This window comes from Peromyscus maniculatus, chromosome 1, assembly GCF_049852395.1.
Source record: "Peromyscus maniculatus bairdii isolate BWxNUB_F1_BW_parent chromosome 1, HU_Pman_BW_mat_3.1, whole genome shotgun sequence".
NCBI lineage: Eukaryota > Metazoa > Chordata > Mammalia > Rodentia > Cricetidae > Peromyscus > Peromyscus maniculatus.
The window spans coordinates 51,971,816-51,985,076 of NC_134852.1; the positions used below are offsets into that span (position 1 = coordinate 51,971,816).

The following is a 13,261-nucleotide window of genomic DNA, read 5'->3' on the forward strand; positions in this document are numbered from 1 at the left end:
CTCCCAACAGCCCCACCAACTGAGGACAAGGATTCAAATGTCTGGGCCTATGGAGGACATTTCTTTTCTTTTTTTGGTTTTTCGAGACAGGATTTCTCTGTGTAACAATCCTGGCTGTCCTGGAACTCACTCTGTAGACCAGGCTGGCCTTGAACTCACAGAGATGCACCTGCCTCTGCCTCCCGAGTGCTACCACACTCGGTGATATTTCTTATTCAAACCATGAGAGTCTAACAACCTAAGTTTGATCAGGGGAAAGGAGAGATCCAAAAGACACACCCCAGTGACCCACTTTCTGTAACTGGGCCCCAATGCCTAATAGCCCACTCATCCATGAATTCATCAACTGATTAATCCATTATTGAAGTTAGTGCTTTCATGATCCCATTACTCCTCAATAGTGCCACCAGCTGGGGACCAAAGATGACACTCTTCCTGCCCTCATCCTTAAGCAGCTTGGGAGAACTTAATCTTTCTCCCTCTTTCTGAGGCAGGATCTGATCATGCCAACTCTTCACGACTAGATCCAAGCCTAAAATCCAAACAGCCTAAAACCTAATCCCTGGAACAAGGGAGATCTGCTCAGTGGCACAAGCAGGATCAGAGTTCAAATCCTTAGAGCCCTTTGTTTAAAAAACAAAAAACAAAAAACAACTGTGGTAGGCTGTGCCCACAACCCAACTGCTATGCGGTGGACATAGGAGGGTGAGACAAGAGGATTGCTGGGACTTGCAGGCTGGGAGCCTAGCTCCAAAAGCAGAGAGAGACCTTGTCTCAAGGGAAGAAGTTAGGAAAGCAAGGACCCCCGACATCCTCCTGGGATGGAAGAGTGGGAGTGGGTGAGGAGTCAGCGCCACGATTAAAATGTTCATGTATAAAATTCCCAAAGAATTAGTAAAAGTAAATTTTAAAAGCAAGAGACAGGTCAATAAATATTAGAGCAGGAAAAAACCATAAACCCCCATTTGTAGATAAGGCAAATCAGACCACGTGACTGCAAGGGCCACATCGGATCCTATTACACATCTACAAGGTCAACTCTGTTTAATCATAATGTAGTGTTTTGTTAGTTTGTCTCTCTTTTTCTCTGGGACAGGATCTCGATATGCTGCTCAGACTGGCCCCCTGCCTCAGATTCCCAAATGCTGGGATTACAGGCGAGCTCCACCATTCTCCACTCAACCGGACGTAGCTCGAAGGCAGGCCTCTCACAGAACAGGGACTGAACTTGTGTAACTTGAGACAATGATCACCCCTCTGACCTTCAGAGGTTAACTCTATAGAGGTGCACAACGCGATCTGTGGAGAGGGCTCATCAACCGCTGCTAACGCCACAGTGCTTCCTTCCGACCTCGCAGCTAACAGCTGTGGGTACTGAATGATACAGGCTCTTCCTCGTGCTGCTCTTTTTAGGATACTCATCCCACCCATCCCCACGTCTCCTCCTTTCTGCTCTTCCTCCGTAGGTCCCACGAAAGGAGGTGCGCCCGGCCGGGAAAGGCTGCAGGCTCCACGCCTCCGGCCCCCTGATCAATCAACAGCGAGAGCAGCCTCGGAGCCAATCAGGAGCGGCAGCGGCAGATCAAGGCCTGCCCCTTTGAGAGCGCCCTCGTGTTTCATTGGTTGGGTGCCGGGACCAGCCAACGAGCGGTGCCACCGCAGGCTGGGCCCAGAACTGGTTTGTGCAAGGTGCCTTCCTGGCCGAGATCCAGGGATTGGGCGCTGCAGTGTACTCATGGCTGCTGGCTCAGCAGGCCGTCGAGCCAGGGAGAATTACAAGTGCTGTATTCAGCAGAGTAGTATGGAAGTGTTTGTGGAAACAGGCCAATCATGGTGGGTCAAGGCGCTGCTACCCACACCCACAGCCGGCAGCTTCCCTGCCAGGACACGGCTCGTCATCCAGTCCATGGCGGTTTAGGAAAAGAGGCAAGAAAGGGGGCTCTCCAACGCCCTACTTCCCCTCACTTTGTTAGTGACAAGGCAAAGCAGATCCCTTCAAGGGCCTAATGCTGGTGAGTGCTGTCGCACCTTCAGAACAGCCTTGCATTGCTGGAGCGGTAGCTCGGTGGTTGGCAGAGCACATTGCGCTTCCAGAGGACCCAGTTTGGTTCCAGCACCCACGTTCCGGAGTTCATAACTGCCTGTAACTCCAGTGGATCCGACACCTCTGTTTTCTGAGGGCACCTGCACACATGTGGGTCACACACACACACACACACACACACACACACACACACACACACACACACACACACACACAGAGAGAGAGAGAGAGAGAGAGAGAGAGAGAGAGAGAGAGAGAGAGAGAGAGAGAGAGAGAGAGAGAGAGAGATTGTGAGTGGGGACGGGGACAGAGTTTTACTATGTAGCTCTGGATGGCCTAGCGCGTACTATGTAGACCACGCCGGCATCAAGCTTATAGAGATCTGTCTCCGGAGTGAAAATAAGTTTTTTGTTTTATTTTTAATCCTTTCTTTTTATTTTCAGGTAAAATTTTATGGTATAAACTAGGTATATGTAGGAGCGTACCTTTCCACGGTGTATCCCCAAAATGGGTATGTGTAGTCTTCCTAATAAATTCCTCACCCCTTCTTTGATGAAGAACACCCCCTTAGAAATTATTCCTGTGTTCTCCTCATTTGCTGCAGAAGATAAATCTTTCTCCTCTCTTTCATGCCTGGCTCTATTTATTTGGACTTTGCACTTACCAAGACGCATTCTCATTGCGTTAGGTAACATCTTCCCTGTGCATTGTAAATTTCCACATTGTCGGGGTTGAGAGAAAGGCTGGGTTTTCAGATTGGAGGTGCTCAAACAGAGGGCATAAACAAGAAGGATGGGGTGTCCTTGAGTTTGTGTGGAAGGAGCCTCCACGGCCATTAACAGTGACAGGGAGGGCAGAAAAGGACAAAATCTAGCCCATCCACACTGTCGCTGCTTGGTGACACATGTCATCTCAGCTTCACGCCTCGCCGCTCACACCCCCACCCCGACCAATCAGACTCAAGGCCCGAGCTCCGCGGCCAATCAGCTGCAGGGGAAAACCAGGCGCTTGACTGGCTGGTCGGCACCCAACAGGCACCAATAAGGAAAGAGCAGGGCCAGAGCTCCAGCCAATCAGCGCCTGCCTCAGGACCAAGCCGCGGAGGCTGTGCGCGCGCCGGTGGCCTCGAGCTTGGCCTGGCGTCGAGCCCCGCTTCCTAACGGCCACTCCGGCCTGTGCTGCCCTCCAAGTGGGAGAGGTTGATGTGGGAGGAGACCGAACTGGTGAGTGCCGTGGCTTTTCTTCCTGGCTTTCTTTGATATTGGGCCCAGCCCAGAGATTGCTAGGGCTGGGGTGGGGTGTCCTTGAGGTGTCGTCGAGGATGCGCAGTGGCTTTAGGGCGTGGGCCCAGGTTGGGCAGAAGGCGAGGCGGCGTGCCCGCGGACTGTTGTCCGTGTCCCCGAGGCCAGCCTCTGCCGAGGTGGGCAGACCGGGAGCTTGCGGTTCACTGGTGTGCGCGTGGAGGGAAGTGCTCTGGGGGCTTTGGACCCAGCTCGGACTGGGGTCAGTGTTCATGAAAGCCCACGGGGAAACCGTCGGGGCCATTTCCCCAGGCTGCGAACATGGTTGTTTTCCCGACATTAGGTTGAAGCGCTGCTCAAGGGTTTTCAGCATTGGGTCCAGGTTGGACAATATGACCAGGGCGTTTGGCCGGTGGTTCTCTGGAGGTTCTGGGGAGGAAGCCTTTAAATCCCAGCCAAACCTGTTGCCCAATAGGAATTAATATTTCCCTGATGGGATCTGTGGCTTCAGGAGCAGTTGTGCTGGTGTGTGACGGGGAGCTAGCTATGTGAGATCCTCTATGCTGTAGGGAATCATCTTTACTGGTGATCTTTTATTTTATTTTATTATTTTATTTTTTTGTGACAGGGGCTTGCTATGTGCTTAGTCTGACTCCAATCTTATGATCTTTTCGTGCCTCAGCTTCTGGAGTGATGGAATTATAAGCATGCGTTCCCACTCCTGGTTCACTGAGGTTTTGTTTTACCCTTGTGGGGCAGTGTGTTGACACCTAATTTCACGTCGCTGTTCAGTGGTGTTAAAGTTCTCAGAGTAGTTCAGGGTACACCCAGGATGTAGACATGGAAGACTGGACTTCCATGGTCCGTTTGCTCTGGAAAATCATAAGGAAATGTATGCACTTGAGTGTATTCAGTGGGGTTAAAATATTAACCTGCATAGGCACGGGCTTCAGAGCAATCTGTGGGATTTATTTTGTTATCCGTTCATGTGTAGAATGGTATTAGTGTCTAAATGTTCAATGTAAAGGGCTGCTCCTATGTCTGGATGGTGAGATCCTGAGAGGCTAAGAACCACTGTACTATGTATAGATTCTGGGCAAGACCACACCCATTGTTTCCCATGCTTGCTGTTGATCTCATTTTTTAATTTAATTTTAAACTTATTATTATTTGTTTTTTTGAGACAGGTTTTCTCTGTGTAGCCCTGGCTGTCCTGGAACTCGCTTTGTAAACCAGGGTGGCCTCAAACTAAAATTCCTCCTACCTCTGCCTCCCAAGTGCTGGCCAGGGTGTATGCCGCCACTGACCAGCGCGTTAGTCTCGTATACTAACCTGCACATCCATCTCCAGTCAACATGGGCCCTCAAGTATGCATCTGTTCACAGATAGTCCACTCTCAGGAACGGACAGTTGAGGTCCATGTGGGCTTAGCATCATTTGGTCCAGTAAACTTGGGGCTCTGGATTCCCAGATTATAGTCTAGGGATGTGTGGGTGGGTTTATGTGTGGGGTTCTCTCAGTACCCAAGTGGGCACTTCCTTGATGCCCTGGGACTCTTCAGCCCACAGGGGACAAAGCCCAAGAAGGCTAGAGTGAGGCCCTCTGCTTGGGTTTAAGTGAGTATTGATATTTGGTCCTCATCTTGAAGCAGCCCCCATAAGGAGGTTGAGGATTTGGGGAGAGGTTAGCGAAGATGTGGAGGTGCCTGTGGTTTCCGATGGCTAGCCCAGATCGTTGTCACCTAATCCACACAAAGTGCGCTATCACCGGGTCTCATGACCCAGGTTCAGCCCCCCCCCCCCCCCCCCCCCGCCCTGCCCCCCCAGTGTTGACTATATTCTGTTCTTGGGTTACGCCGAGTGCAAGTGCTTTTTTCCTTTTATTTATTTTTTCCTTTATTCCCATGTGCTGGTTTAAGGGAAGCAGGGAACAAATTCCCAGGTGTGTCTCTGCTCTGGTATGAGCGGGGTGTACTTGAATAGTGAACAGCTCAGAAGTTCTCAGATTTGGATAATTGGTCTTAATACATGTAAATACTGTGGAGAGTTTGGGAACCTTGCTTGGGGGGGGGGAAATGTGCTTCTGGGAAGACTTTTGCTTTAACAGGATTTTTCTAAATTGAATCTGTTTGGCTTGGCTTGGGGAGTGGACTCAGTATTCAAAACCCATGAGACAAAAAGGAGGTGTGATACCTGTAATCACAGCACTTGGGAGGCTGAGGTGGGAGGACTGACAGGAGACCAGCCTGGGCTACACAGTGAGCTCCTGTCTCCAAACAAAAAAGGGTGGGGGAGGATGAAAAGAGAACATTTTCCATATGAACAACCACGCTGGCATACTGTGATGGTCTAATTGTAATAGTTAAATAGAATCAGTACTTGTATTGCTCTGATGACATTGTTACATTAAGCTGCGTTTTGCATTACAATACAGTGATGTATATAGAATCTTTGGTTTTTAGATCCAGGCTGTGTGCACTGAGCACCTCACACATGTTCCCTGTATTGTCATTGACCAATCCTATCAGTAGGAATAAAAATGTCAGCCCTCAAGTTTGATTCAGTAATATGGGTGTTACAGAGAACAGAGGAATCTGGTTTGATGGCTCCTTCCTAGAAATCCCAGCACTTGGGAGGCAAAGGAAAGGCAAAGATTTCCATGAGGTCAGCTTCGGGTATAGAGTGAGTTCCAGGCCAGCCTGGGCGATAGACCTTATCTCAAAACAAAACAACTAACAACAAAACAGTGAGGCAATCATGCGTCTCTTTCCCAAATAATTCTCTTCCAATCATATGTCCTATCTATTCTCTTTAGCCTCTGCCTGGACACAGGCTGTGTTCTCCTGTGTAGATGAACTTCTAAATGGTCTTATTAAATAAAAAACACGGAGCCAAATATAGGGGTGAAAGCCTTAGATCAGGGAAATAGGAAAAGCCACCAGCCAATCTTACTTCACCAGCTCTGCAGCTTCCAAATGTGAGCTACTTCCTGTCTTACCTATGCCTTTATTGCCTTGCTGTTCTGCCCTCTCATTGGCTCTTAGCCCAGCTACCTCACTCCCTTGTCACTGCCTGTCTGTACAGACCTCCAGGTCTCTATGGTTGGTACTGGGATTAAAGGCGTGTGTCACCATGTTTGGCTCTGTTCCCTATTATGGCCTTGAACACACAGAGACCCTGCCTGCTTAGTGATCGGGATTAAGGGTGTGTGCTGCCTGACTTTGTTTACTTAAAATGGCTGGCCTTTCCCCCCTGAACTCCAGGCAAGCTTTATTAAAGCACAAATAAAATATCACCACACTCTTGACCTGTCCTTCCTTCCTTCCTTCCTTCCTTCCTTCCTTCCTTCCTTCCTTCCTTCCTCCCTCCCTCCCTCCCTCCCTCCCTCCCTCCCTCCCTCCCTCCCTCTCTCCTTCCTTCCTTTCATTTTTTGAGACAGGGTTTCTCTGTGTAGTTTTTGGTGGCTGTCTTGGATCTTGCTCTGTAGACCAGGCTGGCCTCGAACTCACAGAGATCTTGTTGCCTCTGTCTCCCGAGTGCTGGGATTAAAGCTGTGGGACACCGCCCGGCAACCTGTCCTTCCTTGACTCTGTCCCAGGGTGATGGTGGCAGATGATGCTCTTTGCATGAGCCTGGGAAGCAGAAAATGGGGACAGTGTTTGTTGTTTCATTCCTAGTGTCTCATGTTGCTCAGGGTGACTTCAAACTCATGATCCTCCTACCTCAGCCTCCTGAGTGCTAGGATTACCACCAACCAGCAAGTGTCACTTTCATCAGAGGAAAACTTGTTCCAAGAAAACTGAATCAGGTTATAAATCAGAAGCCAGATGCAGCAGGTTGGTTAGCTTGAGAAAAGATCAAACTTTGAAATGACCCCTCAGAGCTGGGCGGTGGTAGTGCATGCCTTTAATCCTAGCACTTGGGAGGCAGAGGCAGGTGGATCTCTGTGAGTTCGAGCTCTGGTCTACAGAGCGAGATCCAGGACAGGCACCAAAACTACACAGAGAAACCCTGTCTCAAACAAACAAAAAAATATCCTAGAGAGGTACTTCATTAGGAGAGAGTCTCAGCATAATAGGGGTCTTGAAGAAAAACCATCTGATCCCCAAGGATTTTTCTGACTTGTATAGGTTTCTATGAAGTAGCAGGAAGTTTCATACCATGTGATTTAGTCTAGTGGGATCTACATGGAGCCAGGTACTAGATAACCTTGTATTGTAATGAGAGGGAGAGTCTGCAAAGCCACAGAACAGCACCGCTTCTTAACTGTATCTAGAGAGCTGGAGAGCAGCCGAGGAGGTGGCTAACTGTCTGGGATAGCGAGAAAGGCACCCAGAGGGCCTGGGATCTAACAGCATGTCCCTACTCTTGGCAGTCCAAGTCTCTGCTCGCTGCAGGGTTTCTGTTGTCATTGCTTAATGCCCAGCGTCTTGGACTGCCCTTCCATGGCTGTAGGAAGAAGCTAGGGAGGGCCTCAAGTGTCACCAGCATACGGGCTCAGGTTCAAAGACCCTGTCAATACCTCTAAGGGGGATAGCCTTACCATGGGTGACACCAAGTGGGAGGCAAGATGGGGTTTCCTATTCTTAGGGGGCTTCTGTTTACTCAGTGGGAGTCCCCTTGCTCATTTCTCCCTTTGAGTACCCCGAAAGCTCACTGTCACCCCCATCAACTATCTTTGCTTACAGAGATACTTTGAGCAGCCCCCACTTCTTGGTCATCAGTGGGTAAAGCACACAAGTGGGGCAGCTGAGTCACTGGCAGGGGAGGGGAGGGGAGGGGAGGGGAGGGGCTGCCTCCTCTGGTGATGAGGCTTTTGCCAGACCCCAGCACCTTCCCCTCTACCACTGTGGCTTTGCCTCACTTCTTGTTTTTAGAGCCCATGTGTTTGGTGTTGGATGAAAGTTTGTGTTTGCACACCTATCAGGAGTGCACTTTGTGTCTGTGACATAGGAGTGTCTAGTGTGTTCCCAAGTGTGCGATGTTAGGAATTAGAAGGCTCAGAAATGGAAAATATTTAACATTCAGAGGAGCAGATGAACAACGTTGTCATTTGCATTTTCCTTTTCGCTCTGACTCATCTTCCCCTATCTCCACCCTGCTGCCCCTTCACCAGCCTCACCCACCGACACACCCAGACTGATCTAGGAAGGTTTGACACCTGCCTGCATCCTAGCTAGGACCAGAGGGAAGGAAGGCATCCTGGGTCTGGAGGGAGAGAGTAGCAGAAGGCAGGTCTGAATACCTTGGATCCTGGAGCCAAAGGGAGAAGAAAAGCTAATCTTACCTGATTGGGTCTAGGAGGGGGCTGGAATCTAGGGAGAAACCTATGGGGACTCAGACTGATTCTTGTCACCACAGCGGTCTATCAACATCTGGCTAGTTTCTCTCCTAGTTATTTATTGCACCTATAGGACACACCAGACACAATCCATGAATATCCCAAAATATCTGTTAAGTGAATGAAATGACCTGCTGAAGGATCAGATTGATGGAATGGAAAAAAACAACAGAAAAAAAAAAAAAACTTGAGTCTCGAAGGCTTTATCCCTTCTTCATCTGAAAGTACCAGAGCTGGGTATGGTGACACTGGCTGAGGCAGGACAGAGATTTTAAGGACACCTTGAGCTACACAGGAAGAGGAGAGAGAGAGAGAGGAAGGGAGGGAGGGAGGGAGGGAGGGAGGGAGGGAGGGAGGGAGAGAGAGAGAGAGAGAGAGAGAGAGAGAGAGAGAGAGAGAGAGAGAGAGAGAGTCTAAAAGTGTGAAAAGAGACGGAAATCTCCAGGGACCTTGACCCCTTGAGCAGAAAGTGAAAGAAGCCCCCTGGTTTTGATTTCAGAGAAATGTCATTTGTCATCAGCCCAGGAAAAGGAGATTTTTCTCTTCGAAGACCACCACAGGCTTCCTGGGGTTGCCCCCCCTCAGAGTCTGCTGGGAGGATCTGAGTCACACACACCCAGTCCTTGCTGTGGTCCAGGGAACAAGGGTCAGCCTCACAGAGTAAGAGGGGCTTAATGTACTAAGCCAGGGAGGGAGGGACGAGGTCCCGCCTTCGGTTCCCCTGTGCTTCAAATTCTGTTTCTGTCCTTATACTATGAGGTATCAGAAATGGTCCCCAGCTCCTCCATGCGACTCTCACCTCGGAGACAGAACTAATAGCAGCCGAGTGTTGTGCTAACTCACAGACCACTTCCTCATGAATGCCACTTCATCTCCCCCTGCGCACACACCTCGGAAAGATCACTGATATTTGATGCATGAGGTGACTGAGGCTCAGAGAGATGACTTGCCCAAGGTGATCCAACTAGTAAATGGCAGAGATGAGGCTGAGACTCAGACTAGTCCAAAGTTCCTGGCCCCACGGATTCACGTCTAATAAGGTAGAGGTAGAGTGAGGAACTGTCCGGGTTGTCAGAAGGAGATGGTAGTCTCTTGTAGGTCTCAGGCAGAGACAGAAGGTATAAAGCCACACCCCTTTGGGGGACTGTGGCAGATTGATACTTGGGATGACTGAGGACAGGGGTGGAGCTAGCTGGAGGGGAGCCCCAAGAGCAGTAGAGAGCATGCGGTGCTAGGAGGCAGCTACAGAGGTGAGTGACTGTCTCCCCGCAGCTAAGCCTTTCCTCCATTCCAACCTTTCTGTCCGTCCCTGCCACCTTGCACCACTCACCCCAAGGTGTCCGAGTAGTAGCCCTCCCTCCTACAAGGGCCCCTCACTCATGGAGCGGCTGCAATGGACGGCTAGGCCTGCTGGGTGCCAAGACACTTGGGCTATTTCTCCATCTCCGTCTCCAGTATTCTGGGAGGCCCGTGTGATGGTTTTGTGGGTGATTAAACTCTTGACTTGTTGGGCACTTGCTGGTCTTCACTTTTGGCTTATAAAAACAGAATCAAACCATGCGTTAGGCTCATTCTGAGAGGAGACAGCTTCCCCTCCTCAGGGTTCCCTTTCCTTTCTCTCCGTTCCACGGGCATCACAGCCGCCTCTAAACTTGTGCTGTGGCTCTCCATCACTGGACAGGAATCTCTGGGCTTCCTAACTCCTTCTCTGAGGATGTCTTCTGGACATGTCAGCCTTGGAGAGTGACGCCCTAGAGCCTGCTCTCCTGCTCTGTGACTTGTCTTGCTGCCTGCTCTGGCTTTCTGGGCTCACAGTGGGGTGGGGATGGGGGGACCCACAAGCTTTATGAGCTCTTTCATCTTACTCCATTAATGCCAGGTTTTGTGCGAAGTGAGGAAAAGCCCAGGCTGCTCAGAGGGTTTTCCCTGCAAAAGAGCCTGGGGAAGCAAAAATCTTGCAGCCTGAGTTGGCTAAACCCACTACTTGATACCTCTGCTAACTGCCTGGCTCTTGCTCCTTAGGCCCCAAACCTGACCCAGCATGGATTCTTCTACTGCCATATCCCCACACCTTGCCTTTGACTTAGTTTGACTCATTCAGGACACACAGCTCCAATCTGAGACCAGAGACTCACTCTTTCTCCCTTCCCCTCCACAGGCCTGAGAATTTGCGGTATCTTCCTCCCCTTTCTGCCATGGATCCCCCATTGTGACTTTTCTTCTGAAAACGGGTAGATTAGCCAGGAGCCATGCCCCAGACCCCCATGAGACTGATCAGCCCCTATGGCTCTGATAGGTTGGTGCAGTTAGCTGCTAGGCTTCGGCCAGCACTCTGTGATACCCTGATCACTGTAGGAGGCCTGGAGTTCCCTGCTCACAGCTTGGTGCTAGCAGGCGCAAGTCCACGGCTGGGCTGCAGGGGCCGGTGGGCTCTGGTCGAAGGCATCAGCCCTTCTACCTTTGCTCAGCTTCTAACCTTTGTGTATGGAGAGAGTGTAGAGCTACAGCCTGGGGAGCTGGGGAACCTGGAAGAGGCAGCTAGAGCCTTGGGGGTGCAGGCCCTGGAAGAGGCATGCAAGAGAGCTCAAAAGGACAAGAGTGAAGATGAGCTGGAACCAGGACTGAAGAGGCACCAGGAGGCAGAGGAACTCAGGAGGAAGTCTGAGAGAGGACTTGGGGGTCCTGGAGAGAAACAGAAGCCAGAGAAAGATTTTAGAAGTAGTGGGAGAGAACAGGAGATGCTAAATAAGCGCAAAGCAGCCAGAGAGAGCCCTGAGAGGGCAGGGATAACTAGGAAGATGAGATCAGAGGAGGCCCTCAGCCCAGCCCCTGTGGGCCACAGGGGAGCAGAAAGGAAGCAAGGAGAGGCCATACGAGGTATAGAGAGCCCTGAGCGCTCTGAGGAGTGTCTCCGTGGGTGCCCTGGTCCCCTTTCCCCACCAGGTTCCCTCCTAACCAGCCTCATTCCCAGGCCCTGGTGGGCTGAGGCCCCTTGGTGTAGAGAGGGCCAACCTAGCCTGTGGAGCATTTTCCTGTGGCCGCCCAGCTCTGGCACTCCCTTCTCCCTTAGCACCTCCATCACTGCAGCCTGGCAGGTCTGGCCTCAAGACCAGAGGTGAGTGAGGGCTTAGTGGAAGGTCTCCAGGCGGGAGGGAGGAGCTCAGGAGAGGCAGCAGGAAAGGGTGGAAGGGTACCACATCTCTGTACATTTCCTGAGTTAAGGAGACAGCGAACTATTCTGGTCAGGAGAGAGGCCAGAGTTGGTTAGGTTCTCAGGCTTCGCCAAGGCTGTAATTCTTCTCCATCCAGGATCCCACTGACCTTGAGCCACTCCAAAGGTCTCTGGAGTCAGAATCAGCTGGCCTCCTCCAGCCCCACTCCAGGTAAGCCCCTTATTCCGTCCAGGGCCTCTGCACAGTGCCTGGGCTCCAGGAGTCCAGCCTTAGCAGGGCCTCCAATTCACTCTACTTGCAGGATCCTTTCCCCAGGGCCCTGAACAACTCAGCCCTTGGGAGATAGAAGAGTCTGGGCCAGGGCGCACAGGTAAGCAGGGTAGGAGAACTGCTGCCTCTGCCCCACCAAAGCTCTCCATTTCTTGCCTGGATGTATTGATTCAGCCTCAGGGATTCTGGTCATGCCATTTTGACTTCTCTGTCCACACAGGCACACTGGCAACCTGTGTGGGTCAAGATCACACACTGAGCTGCCCATCTCACCAACACCCACCTTTACCCCCTCCTGCTCGCTCTCGGCCCTATTCTTGCTCTGTCTGTGGAAAGAGGTTTTCACTCAAGCATCAGATGGAGACGCATTACCGAGTCCACACAGGTATGGGCATCCTGCCCAGTGTGAATTTGTCTATTTGTGTTCCCATCGCTGGTCTGCCAGCTCCTCCTTGCCCCGTGGCTCGACGCACCCCTAGCTTGGCCAACTTTTGCCCATTTCTTCCTTCTCTGGCTCTCCCCTCCGCCTGTAGGAGAGAAGCCCTTCTCCTGTAGCCTCTGTCCTCAGCGCTCCCGGGATTTCTCGGCCATGACCAAGCACCTGAGGACACATGGGGCTGCTCCCTATCGCTGCCCTCTGTGCAGGGCTGGCTGCCCCAGCCTGGCTTCCATGCAGGCGCACATGCGCGGCCACTCGCCCAGCCAGCTGCCTCCTGGATGGACCATACGCTCCACCTTCCTCTACTCTTCCTCGAGGCCGACTCGGGCCTCGATCTCTCCTGGGAATCCTACCTCCTCCTCCTCTGCCACCTGACCGAGTGTTGCGAGCGTCCAACCCAAGAATGAACGGCGGGCGGGCGGGCTCGGCCTGTCTCTAGGGCTGCCAGGCTAATTTGACAGAAGCGCTGCGGGACAGGAACCACGAACCCTCTCCGGATGAGTGAGGGTTGCAGAAGTCTCGGCAGCTGGCGGCGAGTCCGAGTCAAAGACATTTAAAGTTGGCCGGAGTGAAGAGTAACTGTGGACTATCAATTTCATCACTATAATAAAGAGTTTCCTGTGTTCTGTAGTCAGGCTGAGTCCAGACTTTTCGTCTGTGCGGGTTGGGGGAGGGTGGGCAGTGGCGGGGGGTGTCCAACCCTTGCCCCTTGTCCTGTAGCGGCCCCTGCTGGGCATTCGCCCACTGAACAGAG

At 51.5% G+C, this 13,261-nt stretch overlaps 1 protein-coding gene across 6 annotated transcripts; it reads left to right on the plus strand.

The window, feature by feature from the left end:
- The first annotated feature begins 1,692 nt into the window (after window positions 1-1,692).
- On the plus strand, window positions 1,693-13,137 carry Zbtb32 (zinc finger and BTB domain containing 32). 6 transcript variants are annotated; one of them, XM_042268502.2, is made up of 7 exons: window positions 2,341-3,267; window positions 9,125-9,285; window positions 10,784-11,740; window positions 11,935-12,008; window positions 12,100-12,168; window positions 12,289-12,453; window positions 12,602-13,137. In XM_042268502.2, exons 3-7 carry the CDS (start codon window positions 10,875-10,877, stop codon window positions 12,880-12,882), a joined length of 1,455 nt encoding a protein of 484 aa, XP_042124436.1. In that variant the 5' UTR covers window positions 2,341-3,267; window positions 9,125-9,285; window positions 10,784-10,874; the 3' UTR covers window positions 12,883-13,137. The 6 variants fall into 6 exon arrangements, with proteins under 6 accessions (XP_042124427.1, XP_076404912.1, XP_042124436.1 ...); XM_042268493.2 differs by lacking the exon at window positions 9,125-9,285 and having other exon boundaries at window positions 1,693-3,267; XM_076548797.1 differs by lacking the exons at window positions 2,341-3,267; window positions 9,125-9,285 and adding an exon at window positions 1,693-2,012.
- Window positions 13,138-13,261: the final 124 nt, after the last annotated feature.

Excerpts from the sequence above, each read along its gene's own strand:
- Zbtb32 (XM_042268493.2), top strand. The coding sequence starts at position 10,875 with ATGCCCCAGACCCCCATGAGACTGATCAGCCCCTATGGCTCTGATAGG. Across the intron at positions 11,741-11,934 it reads GTCTGGCCTCAAGACCAGAG|GATCCCACTGACCTTGAGCC; the intron begins GTGAGTGAGGGC and ends TTCTCCATCCAG. Across the intron at positions 12,454-12,601 it reads GCATTACCGAGTCCACACAG|GAGAGAAGCCCTTCTCCTGT; the intron begins GTATGGGCATCC and ends CTCCGCCTGTAG.